General features: G+C 39.5%; 1 protein-coding gene across 1 annotated transcript in view; it reads right to left on the bottom strand.

The window, feature by feature from the left end:
- crhr1 (corticotropin releasing hormone receptor 1) overlaps positions 1–19,531 on the bottom strand; it is a 140,887-nt gene that overhangs the window by 47,334 nt on the left and 74,022 nt on the right. Inside the window, exons 5-6 of the mRNA XM_079891186.1 lie at positions 19,055–19,140; positions 3,292–3,398 (exon numbers count right to left, since the gene is read on the bottom strand). Of these exons, the coding sequence (XP_079747312.1) occupies positions 3,292–3,398; positions 19,055–19,140 (193 nt within the window). The remainder of the gene's footprint in view (positions 1–3,291; positions 3,399–19,054; positions 19,141–19,531) is intronic.

Raw genomic sequence — 19,531 nt, 5'->3', positions numbered from 1 at the left:
GAGGCAGGGGCCGAGGCCCGGGGAATGGAGGCTCCACCCCGAGGTGGTGGAGTTGATATGGAGGGAGTTTGGCCAAGCACAAGTGGATCTGTTTGCGTCTCGAGAGACGTCTCACTGTCCACTTTGGTTCTCCCTCACGCATCCAGCTCCTCTGGGACTGGATGCTATGGTTCAGACGTGGCCGAGGCTACATCTGTACGCCTTTCCCCCAGTTGCTCTGCTCCCGGGAGTTCTGGAGAGAGTTCGCAGGGACCGGGTTTGCCTGCTTCTTATAGCCCCGCGTTGGCCGGGCAGAGTATGGTTTCCCGATCTGGTCTCCCTCCTCGACGGGCATCCTCTGGAGTTACCCGTCAGGAGAGACCTTCTGTCCCAGGCAGGGGGCTCAATATTTCACCCCCGCCCAGAACTGTGGAACCTGTGGGCTTGGCCTCTGAGGGGGCCCAGCTCATAGAGTCAGGTCTCTCAACTGAGGTTGTTGAGACCATTCTACAGTCCAGAGCTCCCTCCACGAGGAAACTTTATGCCCTGAAGTGGAGAGTCTTCACTTCTTGGTGTAGTGACCGTCGGTTGGACCCAGTTAACTGCCCAATTGGTACAGTGCTGGAGTTCCTGCAGGACCGGTTCACGGCAGGTCTGACCCCGTCCACTTTAAAGGTTTATGTGGCGGCCATAGGTGCTTACCACATTCCTTTGGGTGGAATGTCTGTGGGGAAAGACCCTTTAATATCTCGTTTCCTTCGTGGCACTTGGAGGCTGAGGCCTGCAGTTCGCTCTAGGGTGCCACCATGGGACTTGTCCATTGCGCTACAAGGCTTGTCCCTGGCCCCCTTTGAGCCCATTGAGGAGGTTCCTGAGAAGTTTCTAACTCTGAAAGCTCTTTTCCTTCTGGCTATTTCTTCTCTTAAGAGAATAGGGGATCTGCAAGCATTGTCGGTTGCTCCGTCATGCTTAGAGTTTGCTCCGGGTATGGTTAAAGCCTTTCTTCATCCAAGACCGGGTTATATCCCCAAGGTCCCCACTAATGTGGTCAGACCTATTGTTCTGCAGGCCTTCTGTCCTCCTCCCTTTCAAAATGCTGACCAGGAGGCTAATAATTTGCTTTGCCCTGTGAGGGCGTTAGACGCTTATGTCCACAGAGCTGCCCTGTGGCGTAAAAGTGATCAATTATTTGTGTGCTTTGGGTCCCCTAACAAAGGAGGTCCAGTGTATAAGCAAAGGATGAGCAAGTGGGTGGTCGAGGCTATCTCACTTGCTTATGAGGCGGCTGGGCAGCCTTCTCCTTTGGCTGTCCGGTCGCACTCGACGAGGAGTATGGCGGCCTCTAAGGCCCTTATTTCAGGAGTGTTGTTACAGGATGTTTGTGATGCGGCAGGCTGGTCCTCACCGCACACTTTCGTCAGGTTCTACTCTCTGGATCTAGACTCTGCTCCAGGGTCTCATGTTTTGTCTTCCTAGTGCTGCTCACCAGATTTCACACAGGACAGACATTTGTAGCTATGGAGGCGTTGGTATAGACGTTCCCATAGCGTCAAACTCGACGCAACGCGAGTTCCCTTGAAAGGGAACGCCTCGGTTACAACTGTAACCTCGGTTCCCTGAAGAGGGAACGAGCGTTGCGTCACCTTGCCATATCTCCTTCATGCCTGTCAGCACGACTTCAGACTTTACGAAGCTTTCGTTTTCTGTTTCGGGCCGGCTTTTATAGCTTCCTGGTATGTGACGTCACCCGCCTCTGACGTCCCGCCACACCATTGGACTGATTTTACATGTGCTTCAAGACGTCATCACGCAAAGCGTTCCCATAGCGTCAAACTCGACGCAACGCTCGTTCCCTCTTCAGGGAACCGAGGTTACAGTTGTAACCGAGGCGTTTCCCCTGCTAGAGGACCCAATTCAGCCAAACTCCAACTTCACAACCTCTGTACACTTGCACCCAGCCTCAATCCATCCATGGCACACTGACTTTGGAACATTAGCTAGACAGGCAGAGGGTAATCAGTAGGGCACATTGTTTTGAAAAGCAGCATCCAGTAAAACTGCGTATAAGCTGACTCCTAGCGTGATTTTGATTAGAAATCCAGGGAAAGATGCCAGAATATCTTCCCCGGATTAATCAAGGCAGATTAAGTCTGAGATAATCTAGTCTAAATAATCCTAAACAGCATGGATATTTCATCTGTCCACTTGGCCCAATCTGTGGCACTAACACCAAAGAGTGTGTGGGAATGCTGAAATATGTGATGACCCTCCTCCTCACATCCAGTTTGCCACGACATTGATCCAGGCTAATTAAGCCTTAGACACGATCCCACAGAAAACAAGTCTCTTAGTTTGATTGAGTATAATATAATGAGAGCCAGGTCAATGATACTTCCGGACTGGAATAACCCAAGATGAAGAGGAGTGTGCATGCCCTTGATATCCTGGTAAGGTATCTTCATTTCTACACCATCAGTCTGAAATCTCATTGCCGGGGAGCACTCCGCTGACCCATGGCATATCGATTTCTCAGGTGCCTTGACAAGTGAGAGATAACCTATACAGGTTGTCCTTGGACCTCAGAAACTCAGAGTCCAAGAAGGGCTTGCCGCCTGTGATCTCACCGAGGAATATATAATTCTCTGTTCCCTGTCATTCAGTTGGCCACCTGATGTATAGTTTCAGTCAGCAGCTGGAAAATCAATTGATGTACTGAAGAGATGTGACAAGAAGACAGCCTATATTTGTGTTTGGGGCTGGGCCCATGTCCCTCTTAGTTAAACTGATTTAAAGTTGATCCAAGCAAAGGATACTGGACACATTAGCAGAGCTGTCCAGAAAAGGGATCATTCGTGGGGATATTGGGATATTTGGGATTATTTGCACAGGCAAAAGCGATCTACAGAACCTAAGATTTAAATCTGAAGCTGCCATTGAAGGAGAATGCTGTGATTTATATGATTATCCAATGGCAGATGGGGAAGCCTCTTTGAAACCTTATTTCTGCAATTCCATTTAGTTAGTGGCAAAGAAATGACACAGTTCACCTTTAAATGAAACATAACCAAGGACTCCATTAAGACTCCTGAGTAATAAAGGATCTGTGCAATGAAATTCCCCCCAAAGGTAAGAAACTAAATCCTTTACTGTCCTGAGACCCCTTTGTCCACTCACTTTGCAACGTAGTAGCAGCAGCAGCAGCAGCTCATACATGATTATCTCTCATGCAAGTCCACCGGTGTGACTAATACAGAAGTTCAATTCCACTCACTCAGCTCTTGAAAACCCCTCACAGCCGAGGCACTCACCCACCTGAGTCTCATAAAGAGGATGAAGGCGACCAGCAGGGCTCCCAGAGAGATGCAGTGTCCCAGGTAGTTTATGATGACTGCAATGTGGTAATGCAGCTTGCTCTTCTTCTAAAAGATCACAAAGGGACAGACACACACAGAACACATTAGGAAGATTAGAGACCGATGTCCTGTATATATCTGACATCTAAATCCCAACATGGAATAACTCCTAAAAGCTTTTTGGGGCATTACAGGGACAGAAAAAAGAAAAAAAGAAAGAAAAAACTTGGCGGGGTAAAAAAAAAAAACATATGAGGACTCATGAACTCTGACAGTGTCAAGACCACTGACAAATAATATTTTAAAATTCAGTTGGAAGGTATTAAAAATTATCCTTAGTCAATAATCAAAGCAGCATCCGTTTTCTTGTTTGAACTATTCAAATAAAACTGGTTTAATATGCAGTGTCATATTTTTATTTGTTATATTAAGAAATTGCACTCCCATTAGTCCTTTGTCATACTGATTGGATTGAATGCCTTCGCAATCCTTTAGTCTTTAAATGTTCTAGATTATTATGCTTATCTGGTGCTGCCACATTAGACTTGAGTCCCTCAGTGGCAATATTGATAAAATACGCATTAAATAACTTAAAGGGCACCTATTATGCAAAATTCACTTTTACATGTTGTTTGAACATAAATGTGTGTTTGCAGTGTGTGAGCAAAACCACCTTAGAATGATAAAAATCCACCCAGTGGTTTTTTTACAATCTCAATAAATCATAAGCACTGTCTCAGAACGAGCTGTTCTCAGATTCTATGCAATGTGACGTAGAATTGCACAGGCCCCTCCCACGACTGTTGATTGACACTGCAGTTTGAGCATAGACCCGCCCTGAGGGAGTGGGACACAGTCCTCCATTGTTTCGACGCTTGAGCAGCTGTAGACAAGAATGTCTCCTAAGCGATTGAGGTGTTTTGTTGTTGGATGTAAGAATGAACATAGCAGTCTTCATTTACTCTCGTTGTTACTCGAGGATGGATCTGTACAACTGTTCGTGATCCAGCTTACGGTCTCCGGAGCGACAGGCCTAATGTTACTGATCACGGCAGAAATGAAAGTGAGAGCGCGCACTTTATGACAGCTCATCGAGTAGTTTTACGGATTTACGATGTACCAGTTTATTAAGCACAGACTGAAAAGGTGAGTATATATTTGTTTACTATTAGTTGTAACAAGTGTTTTGTGTACTTTGCTGTGTATGTTGATGATAATGAAAGGGAGAGAGAGAGTTTTGGATAAGACTTAAATGCTCGCATCTTATACTGTGTTTATTTAGCTGCTCTTACAGTGATTTTCTGGAGTAAAACTAACGCTTCATCTTTTGTGTCATGTACAATAAACTTAATTGAACTCATCAGTATATTTTGGTCATCATTCGGACGAGGTCTGCTACAGCAGGCTTGTATTGATAGTGGATAAAAGCAGATGACAAATAAGTTATAACCATAATTAAGCTAAACTATACCTGTTCTATCTCCATACAGCATATATTCTCTGGCTCTGCTCTTCTCTTATTGTCTGACTCCGAGTCGAAATGAACACCACTACTGAGAGTTTCTGTTTTGATATTATCAGATGAGGTTGTCCTGGCTCTGAGCGCGAGCTCGTGAGGCTCCGCCCTTTGGGCGGCAGCAGCAGCTCATTTGCATTTAAAGGGCACACACTAAAACGGCGCGTTTTTCTGAGCCCCAAAAAATGACAATTTAAACATGCTGTGAAAAAATATCTGTTGGGTATTTTGAGCTAAAACTTCACATACATACTCTGGGGACATCATATACTTATTTTACATCTTGTGAAAAGGGTCATAATAGGTGCCCTTTAACATCACACAGACTGACCCTTAACCTAATCCATAATCAATGGCCCTGCACGTCACATTCCACCGCTCTGCTTGACACTAATGATAACAGCATCTAACCAGCAACTCTTTCCAACTCTTATGAATAGTTTGCTCTGTGATGAGTGAGGCAGATGTTCATGGTTTCCACTATCATGATGATTGCCAACCTGACATAATTCCTTTAATTAAGCGATTAGCTTTGGCTCAGTCAAATGGATTGCTTGCTTATAGCACAACAACTGAAGCTGAAGTTTATGTCTATGCCTATGTTTATCCTAACATGTTATGTTTTTGGACAAAATCATATCAAAAGCCTGGCCAAATGATTCCAGGAAGCATATGTTGATCACATAACACTCAGGTTAGTGTGTGTGAGCATATAGGGATCATGTGCTTTTCCATCATGAGCCCAGCACCTTTCCTTTCTCTTGCCCCTGACTGTGTCCTCCTGGTGCAAAAATCTGTCACTGAATTCCTGTGGTCGTCACAGGACAGGCCTGTGATGCAAACCCCCACTGGTCACTGCAGACCCGGCAGACCACTGAGACCAGAGGACCAGACTGTCCAAGCAGGTGGAGGAAAGGCAATTCTGGAATCAAGTGCCTACGAAATCTATAAGGCTCATGAACTAGCCAGCTAGCACAATTTAACCCAGAAGACATTGCTCAGACGGCAAATCAATCAGAAACAGCAAGAGCGGATGTGCTTATTGCTTTAGGGATGAGGTAATACTTTAGAGAATTTGGAGAACAATGAATACATATTTTTGCTCAACATAACATAGCAGTCCCCCAAAGAGGCATTAAAAATATTACTTTTTTTTACATTACTTTTAATGCATAAATACGTCACCCAGATGTCTGCCAAAGCATGCATCATCTAAAAAGCACTATGATCAATTTTAAAAGGCTTGTGTGTGTAAAAACATCTGATAACAATTTAAAGGGATAGTTTACATCCCAAAAAATCTCAATCTCAATTTACTTATTCTCATGTTCCAACACCTTCATACAAAAACACAAACAAAGATATTTTGAAGAGTGTTTGCCACTGTTTTGGCCATACAATGTAAGTCAATGGAGTCAACAACAGTGGACACCCACCCCACCCACCACACAAAAAAAATATAATTGTATTCTTGTCTGTTCTAAATAAAAGAAGACAGGTTTGGAATGTCATTAGGCTGAGTAAATGATGACAACATTTTCATTTTGGGGCGGACTAACCATTTAAAAATAACGGATTCACATTTGCACAAATACCATTTAAAATTTGGGGTTTGGTATCATTTTTTATATATTTCTGCTATATTTTCAACAATTTTAAGCTCACCAAAGCTGCATTTATTTGATTAAATATACAGTAAAACTATTTCAATATATGCCATACTTCAGTCTTCAGTGTCACATGATCCCTCAATCATTCCAATATGTTAATTGTGTGCTAAAAAAACATTTCTAATTATCAATATTTAAAACAGTTGCAATGTTTTGTTTGTTGTATTTTTTTGAGCCTGTGATGCATTTTTTTTCCGGATTCTTTGATAAATTGAAAGCTCAAAAGAACAGCATTTATTTGAAATATAATTCTTTTGTAATATTATAAATGTCTTTACTGTCACTTATGATCAATTTAAAGGGGAACTTGGCAACTATTTCAACTTAATAAATCCGTTTAGAAATAATTTGGATGGTTAAATAACCTGTTCTGGTGAGAATGGTGACTTTCCCCGCACCCCCCAGCATTCCCCGGCTGAAAACCAACCTTGCAACATGGGGACTAATGTCCCGGTAAGTTGGAAATAGGAAGTCTCGTGAGAAGTGAGAACGAGCGAGAAACACGAACTGCTTTATACGGCAATTCAACATAAACACACACGCCATATGATACTGTGTATGATGTATTACCCACCTCGGTAAATATAGCTCCACACGATAAAGTTGGCCAGCTCTCATAATAACAAATGCACATGAGCAGCGGTAGAAGGGGGAGAAGGGTGCCGCAAGTGAGATTTTTTTTTTACTACAGTGTTGTAAAATATACAGCCCACAGCTGTAGGGGGAGCTCGGTTGTGAAAACACGTGACAACAAAAGTCAGCGAAGAAATGGCTAGAGTTGCCATGTTCCCCTTTAATCCATCTACGCTGACTAAAAGTATTATTTTTTAATATTTTAAAAATATTATTTAAAAAATAATATATAAATATATAATTAATATAAATATAAATATATAAATGTAGTGCTGCATATATATACCCCCCCCCCCCCCCCCCAAAAAAAAAGACAAAACAAAAAACAGAATGACCCCAAACTGAACATTAGTGTACATTCTGAAATGTCACAAAAATGTCAACTAGGAAAAATAAATAAATAAATAAATAAAATAATAATAATAATAATTATATATATATATATATATATATATATATATATATATATATATATATATATATCCAAATGAAAATGAACATATGAAAGTCATCAAAGGTCCAGGAAACACCCTAAAACTCCCACCCTAAACTTACTGCGTCCGGCCCATTCATGCTGTTCAAATGAAAACATTACGATTCTGTTGGGTGCTGTTCTGAAATTACACACTCTACCTTTAAACTTTCCCTTTCAACTGTCAGACTAAAGGACTTTAAGAACCCTCCACGTTTTCAATGATTTGGGCATTAGTAGGAGTTCACACTCTCCCCGTCTGATGCCACTTCTTTTAACTAAATCCTGAGAGAAGGGCTTTTCAAAGCAGCCTCTCCTGAACCCTGCATTGTATCAAGCTTGCCCTATTTTAAGAGGAGGCTCGGCGCACCAACACACCCGTGGCATGCTCACCAATACAGCGCAAGATGTTCCCCCTCGGGATGCTGCTGTCTCCAGGCTAGACTACGAGTCGTCTATAGCCAGATGGATTCACAGGCCATGAGCCTATGGGAGCGCTTGCACTCACATTCAGAATTTTACTGTCATTTTGTGTTTTTATAATACAAAGTCTCTTGCAGGCTTTTGGAAAAATTTATACTTCACTAAATACATGAAATGCTTCCTAAAAGTGGGGCGTTCTCTGTGGATGCAAGCTGGGAAGGGGCAGACTACATTCTTGCATTAGCACCCTATCTCTTACAGACCCCGCAGGGAGCTTGTAGGCAATGGAAGACACATTGTCGATGCCCTCTTGTTGCACTTTCCTCTGTAGAGTGCTTTCTTGTGTTGAGAGAGCATGGGGGTTTAGCAATCTTAGCACCAATGCAGCCTGAAAAATACTTTAGGCAGTTAAAAAGAGGAAACAGTCTTTTAGAGATGTCTTGGCTCTTTAACTTCTGTTTATAAATGACTACAAAGCAGACGGAAACTTCATCAGTAATATTTAAAATAGTGTACAATTTCTGAAAATAAATTTGCTTTTGAAAACATTTCCAGCACAAAATCCACCGGAAATTCAACTATTAGCTGGACATGTCAACATTTCCTCTGGGAAAAAGCGCATACGGTGAGACTAACAAGAATTTTAGGACACTTAAACATGCCTCAATGGCATTACTGGCACTTTCAGTTCAGTTTAGTTTTGTTCATGGACTTTCAGTGTGTTTTCTTTTGTCACATGTTACTTTGTTTTTTACCGTATCAATTCCAGCCTGAGTCCTCATCCCTTGGACGTGCATGCACAGTGGATTTGCTTTCGCACCGCAGAAAACAGCGTCTTCTCAACATGTCGAACCAAACTTTTCAGGCCTCACCTACAACTACATTGTTTGAGGGAGGGTCAAAGTAGACATTGTTTGCTGGCAGCCAACGGAGACCATTGGCTGGCATAATGCATATTTGATACAAACCTACGTCGGTTTGTGCAAAAAGTAAGACTGGACTTGTTTAAGGCAGTTCAGAATCTGTTCTTTCTTTTGTGAGACAATATCTCCATTTATCATGCATTTTGATCTTTGAAACTTTGGAGATCTTTTACATTCATAAATAGCTAAAAACACAAATGAAAGGCAACATCCAAAAAAAAAAGCATAACAGGGCCACTTTAAAATTATTAATGTACTTCACACTACGAGTCTTTGTTTTAAGAACTGTACACTGAAATGGTTTTGTAATGCAAAATGATTCTTCCATGGCAATATCTGCGGAAACCCCCTTTTGGAACCTTTATTTTTAAGAGTGTAACTTCTCAAACCAGCAGGTATGACTTACACAGTCCACAGGAAACAAATCAGCTATTGCTCCACTCCACTGATCTTCTGCATGTTTCTGTCTCATAAGCCGGTGGTTTGAGGGCAATTGCTCATTGAGGTTTAGCACTATCAAATCTAATATCGTCCCCTATGATCTCCTTCCTGCTACAGGGAGCATTTCATTAAAAACACACAATATTTGTTCTGTTTTTTTTTTTTGTTTTGTTTTTTTTTATATCAATAAAGAGGGCGGGAGAGGTGGGGGAATGGAAATTGGATTTTATTATGGGAAATATGATTTCTTTAGTAATAATGGCAATCTGTGATTTTTAAAAAAAAAAAGTTAAACTTTAGATGAAAGACCTCAAAATCTTGTGGCTCACTGAACATCTGAAGGTAATGATTAAATTGTGCAATTGGATTAAGAGTATCTTTAGACATGAGGGCCTCAGAGAGCCTGAACCGGTCACTGGCCTTCATTAACTTGTTGCACTCTGCCTGTGGTGATTCCTTTAGTGTTTCAAATTGAGATCATATTATTTCTGAGACACTGGATTGCTATGTGCTGCTTCTGTGATTCAGTTTGTATATTTTTGCCTCATAGGTAAATTACTTTTTACTGCTTAAATCAATCCCCAGACCATCTCTGGCTATTCCAAACTTAGTTTTCAAAAAATATGTCTTGAATCTTTTAGAGGGGAAGACACAACATTCTTTACTCTAAATGACTCGGAGAGGATGACATAGCAGCCAAACAAGCTGAAAAATATGTATATACAGTACCTTGCACTCCATACAAAATCCATTGTATTTGTTTGCTATACTATGCATTCTATATTCTTTATAGCATATAATTGTAATAATCATTGTAATTTATAATTAATATTAGAATAGAGGTATTATCTGTTGCTTTTATATCATCTACTGTTCCTCTTCTGTTTTGTTTTTCCCCTAATATTACTTTGGTGGTGTAATTTTATTCTGTATTTATATATGAAGACCTCCGATACAAAAGCCTCTAAAAGCCACCTATGTCTAATATTGAGTGAATGCTCTCCGCACATAGTATACTTTCATCAAATACTTTCACTTCAAGCTCACTAAATCCCAGCCTCAGCCCATGTCGGTTAGGTAGAAACCTATACATAGGAGCCTGATAAAAATGTTAATATTAAAGAAAAACGTTTGCATCTGAAGTCTTCATATACTTAAAATGCTTTGGCAATACTATATTCCAAATGTCATGGCAATAAAGCAACTTGAACTAAAAGATCTTGGCTATCTTCAGTTTTTGATACTTGAAAAACAGATGAGCAATAAACTATTCTAGTAATAAATTCCTTTAAATTTTGAATAATGGTGATCGTCAAAAGTGGCAGAAGGACTGGTTCCCTGACTATTAAATCAAAATGTACCATGTCATAACAAACTGACAATTACTGGATGTTTCTTCAACTATGGGCACTTTAGTCCGGTAGATAAAAACAAAAACGTCATATCAAACCCACTCGTTTATAAAAATTGTCTACTAACAGTGACAATCAGCTTACATATTCTGTAATTTTTTTCCCACCTGAACAATCATGAACAAAGGCTATTTCTACCATCCATTTTGTGGTGGAAATAATTTTGTAAAAACATTTTTGGAATAAAATGTCCGGCTCCTTTGTTTGACAACGTCTAACTTTATACACAGCATGTTATATATCTTAAATGCACATAAATAAATAATATTTTCATGCTTTTTGCATAAACTGTGCACACAGCCTCACACACCCCGAAGGGCACGCACGCAGAGAGAATGTGTTTCAGACAGCGCTCAAACACCAAATTGATTCCTCTTTCGCGTTTACTCGCATTTGAACGGACACATATACACAAAATTATGTCAAAATACCCATCTCGACAACTATTCTCTCGGTTATGTCATAAGTGAACAGTTGAGAAAGAAACCGGATGTGTGTCAGTATATTCGGGCCGTGCATTCAGTCTTAAAGTGACAGTAGCCTACTGTTTTCTCTGTCATAAATGTTAATAAAATAAAATAAAAACTTCATCATCATCATCTACCATGTTCAAGGAGGGGGGGGGGGGGGGGGGGGGGTGTTCGGTGTGTTGAAAATTTGTGTAAAAAAATATGTAATTCATTTTCATACAATAAATAATGAAAATCTGTATTTAAAATGTGGAAAAATAATATTTTCTAATGGATCTACTGTCAAAAGTAAACATTATGGACATAATTATAAAAATGTTTATGCAAACCCAAATCCATGCCAGCTGCCACACTGCAGCGTCTCTCAGTCTTTTCTTTTCAGCCTTGAGTGGAGCGATTGTAGATTTTCAACCTGCCTGGCCGTGTACATCCCCCAGGACGAAACGCACGCAAGTGCAGCCTCCCCTGCTGGCTCCATTTCCACATTTGCCTAAACTGTGAGCACCAAGGAGTCACCACATGTTCGCCTATGTGAGCGAACTTATTAATTATTAAATCAACAATCCCGCAGGAAACAGATGGCACAGATAGCGGGCAGCTAACGTACGTCTGCCTGGTATTTTGTGTGTGATACAGTAGGTAAGTGGGTGGTTTTAGACTACCTAGGATCTGTCACATGTCCCAGCGGCACCTTGTGCCAGTTGGCTTGCATGCAGAATTGTGTGTATCACATAAATATCACTAGAGAGGATAATTGCAATAGCTTTTTATTTGTTTTAATTGTTTTCAAATCCAAACAAAATAGTCTTTTTTTTTTTTTCAAAAAGGCATCATCACCTGCTAAAAAGCCATCATTACCTAGGGTTTAACACATTTTTTTATTTTTTTTATCACGAAACACTGCTGTGTTTATTTTAATGCACTCTCAATTTGCATCAAGAGACATGAATGAATACCTCCCGCTGTGGTTTGCTTCTACAGCACACAGCTCACCGATCAACACTAAACTATAATGGATGGCGGTGCTAAAAACATACTTTAACACAAACAAGCCCCATTTATTAAATGTCAAGTCAGATTCTTTCAGAATGTTTCTGAAAATATGTTTCAGCTGGTTTTACTGGGCTGTCAATTGATTAAAAGATTAAATTATATAATATGCTGATTAATTAAATACATTAATTGCAATTGATCACATATATCAATATTTGCCGATAAAAGCCTGTAAATTATGCATTATTGTGGCAAAAAGGTAACTCGCTGGATAGAAATTTGAAAAAGTAGCTTCAGAAGTTTTTAATAATTGTTTGTACTAAATTAATAGCGTAAACTGACACTCCTGGTATACATTTTCACTGGATTTCACAAAGTAATTTAGCATCACACTTTGTACCCACAATGCATATACTTGGCCTTATGGTGCTGCTAATGTTGAACAACTGGCTTAATATATTTTCTCATGGTAAAGTGAGTTTTGTTAATTGACAAGGAGATGTGTTCTGTGAAAGTCGCTTTTGCAAATCATATGCTGATTTTGAACAAATCTGACTTGATAAACTCTGCTGCTTTCCTGAGAGCAGACGGTCTCTCTCTGTGAGCTTCACTGCCTTCTGTTTCTGATTCTAATTTAATTTGAATGTGAATGTGAATGGCATTATCATCAGTGTTCATTCTGTTTTGAATAGATTTGAAAAAATACATTCTATTTTTTTTCATCCTGCTAAAACATGATTCTCAAATAGTTGCCAAGTGATGCCAAAGACTTTGCAACAACAGTTTGCTGAGGGTGACCAGGCAACAGCTTGCGTCTTGAAGTACTCTTCAAAGACCACAATAGACAGACACAATTACAGAAGAGCAGGGAGGAGCTGGAAAGCATTTACATCTACAATAAGCCAAATGACAATCGAAGTACAATCATTCATTTAGCTCTTCTGATAGCCACATTTAAAATATTATTCAGCAAGGACATACTCCACTTCATTTGCCCTGCAGTGCCAGGCCAAAATGCCAGGCAGGTCACTGGAGACTCTGTCTTAGGGCAGAAAGGCTAAAAAAAAGATTTAAAGACTGCCGTTCCTCTGAGTACCGCTGTTATACTTTCAGGCTAAGATACCAAAGCCCTGATAACCCTGCTTTACTTGATATTCTGACATTTTTTGCACTCCTTTCCTCTTACAGACAATGTGCAAACAGTTATGCCTTAGATGGCAAGAAAAAAAACTGCAAGGAAATATAATAATTTAATAATTGAGACTAGCAGGGCGAAGCAAATGCACCATGTGAGTCACACAGGTCTCAAGTCTCACGAAGGAGCTCCAGAAGGATATAAGAAGGAGGAACGGCAATAGAAGACAAGGGGCCCTATTTTAACGATCTGAAACGCAAGTATCAAGCACGAAATGCAAGTAACTTTGTGGGAGGGTCTTGGGCGCTGTTGCTATTATACCAGCGGGATAAATGACTCTTGCGCCCGACGCAAATCTAAAATGGGTTGGTGTGAAGTAGCTTCATTATTCATAGGTGTGGTTTGGGCATAACGTGAAATAAACCAATCAGAGCATCATCTCACATTCCCTTTAAGAGCAGGCGCGCTTGTTCCATGACGGATTGCTATTATAACGGTGGGTTTGCCAGGAGCTGATTTTGCCAGCCGAGGAGACCGACGTTCTCGTCAGGGCCGTAAAAGACAGAGAAGTGACATTGTATGGGGATGGGAGAAACCCACCCAAATTAGCTTCGGTTAAACAGGCGTATAAAAATTTGGGTAAATGTGTAAGCTAGATTTATGCCTATTTTTTCACATCTTCATGGACACCACAATGATTTCCCTCGTGTGTTAATATTTTTCCTTGTAATAATGTATGGTTTTCTAAAAATGAGAACTGCTGCGTCTGTGTGTAGATGAGATAAGCAAAGTGCATGCGCGTTGTGCACACGCTACATTGATTATGGCCAAGAATGCGCCACTGACTTTAGACTAGGTTTTTCCTGGTCAGTGGCGGAATTGTTTTCTAAACCTACAAAATAGCACCAGGGAACGTTTGCGCCGGGAGCGCAAGTTCATTCCCTAATTTACCGACGTGCGTCTGTGGAGGGAAAAGTCCGCTGTGCGTCGGGTGCAAAATAGGAATGATACATGCATCGGTGTACAAAGTCAGTTGCGCTGGGTGCAAGATAGGGCCCAAGGACTTTATGTTGGTGTTTTATTTTGTTTATATGTGGGAGTTGCTTACTTTCGTTTTGTTGTTTATGTTTATTTTGTTAGTTAAGTTTGTCGTTTGCTGTTGCATGCTGTCACAATCTGTGGGGAAAGTTGTTGCAATGAAACCGTGCCGTCAATTAGGATATTATAGTTTTAGTTTTTTTAATTAAGGGCATAAAGAAAATTGTGAAAGGCAAAAATGTTAAAGGTAGCATTCAAAAATATCAAAGTATTGGCCAACCAAAATAATTAAATTGTCAATTGTACATTGGATGAGTGATTTCTCTTGTCATCAGCCCTGTGTGAACAAAGGCTGGTTAATGCCTAGTTAAATTACATTTAAACCCAATGTGACAATAAAAATTTGAGATATATATTGCTTGTGACAACTGCTGTGCTTATTTTAATGCACTCTCAATTTGCATCAAGAGACATGAATGAATACCTCACGCTGTGGTTTGCTTCTACAGCACACAGCTCACCGATCAACACTAAACTATAATGGATGGTGTTGCTAAAAACATACTTTAACACAAACAAGCCCATTTATTAAAACTCTACATCGCAGAGAATCTGTCAAGCCAGATTCTTTCAGAATGTTTCTGAAAATATGTTTCAGCTGTTTTTACTGGGTTGTCAATTGATTAAAATATTAAATTATATAATATGCTGATAAATTAAATACATTAACTGCAATTAATCACATATCAATATTTGTAGAAAAAAGCCTGTAAATGATACATTTTTGTGGCAAAACTAAGTTCAAAAAGTGATAAATGGCCTCAGTCTCCTCTATTTTTAAGAAAATATATTATAGTTATATTTGCATATATTATAAAATATAATATATACATATCTTATTAAAGAAATACAATTACTGTTAAGACCAGACACAGATTTGAACCTACTCTGCAACTCCTGTATGACCATCACAGTATCCAACTTGCCTGGATCAAGAGTAGCTACTAACTAGAATAGGCTACTAAACAAAGCATCCAGCAGATCACATGCTAACAGCATGACACATTTAAGAGGCTCTCTTCTAGTTTTAAATATAATGGGGCTCTCTTCTAGTTTTAAATACAATACATATGAATTCCAACAGTACTCTCAGTAGTGAAGCTAAAAATCTCTAGCTAAAAAACAGCATCTAGTGGTAATCACATGCTCCAGTAAGCCACTAGCTGTGGTGAAAGCCCTCCCTTGCTGTCTAAATATAAATTTGAGCATTATCCTTGCTAGCCCACTCCTCCGTCCGACTTGGGACGATTGGATGAGCGATTTCTCTTTTCGCCAGCCCTGTGTGAACAAAGGCTTAGCATGCCTGGTTAAATTGCTTCCTTTGAGGAAAGATAAAAGCCCATACATTATTAACCCCCCCCCATGTTACTTCTGTTACACCAAAGGACATCTAATGAATCTTGTAGACATGCAGTATCAATGTCTCTGTCTAACAGCCATGCCTGTGTTTCAGAGAGATTCACCTGCAAAGATGTTCAAATAAACTACACTTGGTTTGGATGCTCTATACTGTACTAAATGTCAAAATAATACCATTAATCGAGATTTAAGAAGGAGGGCTGATATATATATATATATATATATACATATATATATATATATATATATATATATATATATACATATATATATATATATATACATATATATATATATATATATACATATATATATATATATATATATATATATATATATATATATATATATATATATGTATATATATATATATATAGGCTTCTAAAGGCTATTTTTCTGAAATATGTATTAAATTTGTAAGAAAATGTATGTAAATGCTAAAAATAAATTCTAGAAGCCAAAAAGCCAGTTATGAGTCCAACTAACTTTGCCAACCAGCATCTAGCTGGGACATTTGAAACACATAAGATAAGCCGCAAATAAAAAGCAAACCATGTCTGTCTATGAAGGTCAGATGACAGTCTTGCTAAATATTTCAAGTGACAACTCTCAACAAGAATGCATTGACTCTATTGAGCAGTCCTTGGAGACTTAGCTTCCTGAATGAAGAATTCTAAATGCCTCAGTTTCTCCTGAAAACACAAGTGTCACTATTTCAATAACACTACTTTAACCCTCATATTACATTAGATTCACAAAGTCTAAAGGTAGTGAAAATGGGAACTGATCCAGAGTGCAAAGAAAAGTAGCCTTCAGCAAAGCTTTTTGCATTGGTTTGTATGTATAAGTGTCTAAATGTCCAAGGCCACAAGTGAAAATGCTTTCTTCACACACTATTAACTCTTATTTAATAAAATCATTTTTACTTCAAACTATATAATGAGTAGTATGTGCTTCTATGCAAAGCAAGAACATCTGACCTCTTGCACAAAAAGGTTCACATGGATTTTTTTCATCTTTATCCAAATCCTTCAACTAAAAACCATTAAAACCTTATAGAGTGATGGGATGATGTATGTTTGAAGGCCAAAACCCAGAAACAATTTAGCATTTTAACACTTGCGGTTTCATCATCCTAAAGTCAATGGGGGTTTTGAATGGGCTGTTGGTTAAATGCTTGAAATAAGCTCCATGGTGAACACAAGCTCATGACATTTTCACATTTTATGTAAAGGTGGGTGCTGGGTGCACACTGTGCAATTTTGGCCTCGATTTGGCCGTCTGAGACAAAGTTTAAGATGTTCACCGACAGCCGATTAATGTTGCGTTCAAATTTGACCTCAGACGAAATTCTGGCAGTGTCTGAAGATTTGACTCACAGTCCTGCAGTGTGACTTCTCCTACGACGACCGTCAAATCGTCTTCGTTTTTCAAGACAAGCCGTGACCAAAGTTAACGCTAGAGATTTCTTTGTAGCCACCATTTCAATCCTGTGTGTAATGCAGCTCACTGTGAACGAACGTGTCATTGATTGATGATGTAAAACTCCGGACAAGTTTGCGTGCGTGCGTCTGTTTTTAACACGTCTTGACTGTCGTACAGTCTGACATTAATGACAAGTGAGATCTTACAGTGTGACATGGATTATAGCGATGATCATGTTCATACAGTCTGACAAGCAACAATTGCAAATGACTATTATAAATCGCAGTGTGCACCCGGCTTAAGGGATAATCCATGGCTAGCTGTGCATTAAACGATTTTAATGCACGACATTGAGGGCCACCCAAACCACCCAACGCAATGCGTGGATTATCCCGCTGATACCATTGTCATTTGCCAGCATTGACAACTTAAAGCTGTTATTGATGTTTGCAGCACAATATTTGTCCGGAAGGGTAAAATTTACAGTTATTTTTGTTACTTACGGCTTATTAGATCTAGCATTCTGCCTGCTTTGAATCAGATCACAGAGATAAAGTAGTGCGTAAGATTACATTTATTTGTATTAATGAATTGAATTAAAGCGTGTGTGAATTACCTGCGTCTGTTCAGCATCTATCTCCATTAACAAAGTGAGTTTAATTACTTCAAAACCAGCAATGTTACTAGCCTGACTACGTCAGACTTCCTACTTCCGCTCAATTTCATTTCGCTTCTGTACTCAGTCTGAGATAGCGACCGTTTTCCCCGTTTTCCTCCGGCCTGAAAACAGCCGGCCAATCAACGAACAGAGGGTGGGCTGAGAGCCGTGACGTAGACGCTGATTGTACCGTGGATGCGTAGATTTACTTCACATAATCTGCAAAAGTCGTTCACAGCCATGTTCACTCCGGTATTTCGCTCGATGGTTTTGTTTTCGCATCATACATGTGTTTACAGTGGAAGTTAGATGCGGCTGAGCATGCGCATAACACACGCCATAACCAAACGTTATGTGATTGGCTTACGGGTAACCAATGATTTTAAACTTCAGATAAGCGCCCCCCCGCGAGAAAGAAAACGCTTTTCAATTATGCCATGCCAGACTCTGTCTACGAAGCAAAGCGAAGTAGCAGAGTTTGGTATTACCAGGCTACAATGTTACACCCTCTTTGCTGAGAAATATAATGTGGCGATTGAGTAGCGAAGCAATTGTATTAATAAAAGTCCCGGGCAGCGTTGATAAGTTTCTGTGCTCCTGAATGTTTCTGTATGGGTAGCGCAATTTCTGCTCTCTGTGTGCAGTTGACATATGTGTGTGCACGCTTCAGTGAAAACAGTGCATTAATACAGAACGATGATTAAACTGACTTGGAACTAACTATCAAAATCAAGTATTCCGACAGACCATGCATGTATAAGCAACTATATAAAATACCCTTGTGTGATAAAAAAAAAGAAAAAAAAAGCTTTTACTTGTCTTGTAAAAGTGTCTAAACAGAGGTTTTTGGAGACATTAAATGTCATCAGCTGAACAGGTAAACTCATCTACTCACTAGTTTGCTTTCTCAAAGACTGAAAGTGTTGTCATAAACTTAGTGATAGTGACGTCGAAGCCATGCGACCGTAGTGTAGTTTGTTTATAGCCTACGTTTAGCTTTTGACTTCTGCCGATTATATTTACACTTCAAACTCAAAGTTGTGTTCATTTATGAAGATTATCACGATGTATAATGTGTATGTGGAACCACATACCTCCTCGTTGAGGATTTCCTGACATTGGGAGTAGTTTCCTTTCTTTGCCCAGGTGCCATTAGCCAGACATTCTCTGTACACATTATCTGGGGGAAAAAAATACATATATCACACTGGTTATTGACCAATCCCCACCATATTTATTTATTTCTAAGGCAGATAATGTAACTAGTTTATATAATGTTTATTCTGAACATCTGCGGACAGATCTGTCACTTCTTTATTGCATGACATGTAATTCATTACATAATTAAAAAGTTATGCAATATGACCTAAAACACTATTAACAGGGCTTCAATCAATATCTGATCTCAAAGTGTACATAGGTTTGATCTTAGCATGGATATCTGTTTAACCTTGACTTTGTGGTAAAATCTCTCACATAAAACTGATCTACAAATTCCAAACCCTCCACTACACCCCATACTGTGCAGCGACATGAAGTATAACATAATATTGAAAGACATCAAACATCTT

Source organism: Squalius cephalus, assembly GCF_949319135.1.
Source record: "Squalius cephalus genome assembly, chromosome: 1".
NCBI lineage: Eukaryota > Metazoa > Chordata > Actinopteri > Cypriniformes > Leuciscidae > Squalius > Squalius cephalus.
This window is presented reverse-complemented; position numbering and strand designations above follow the sequence as displayed.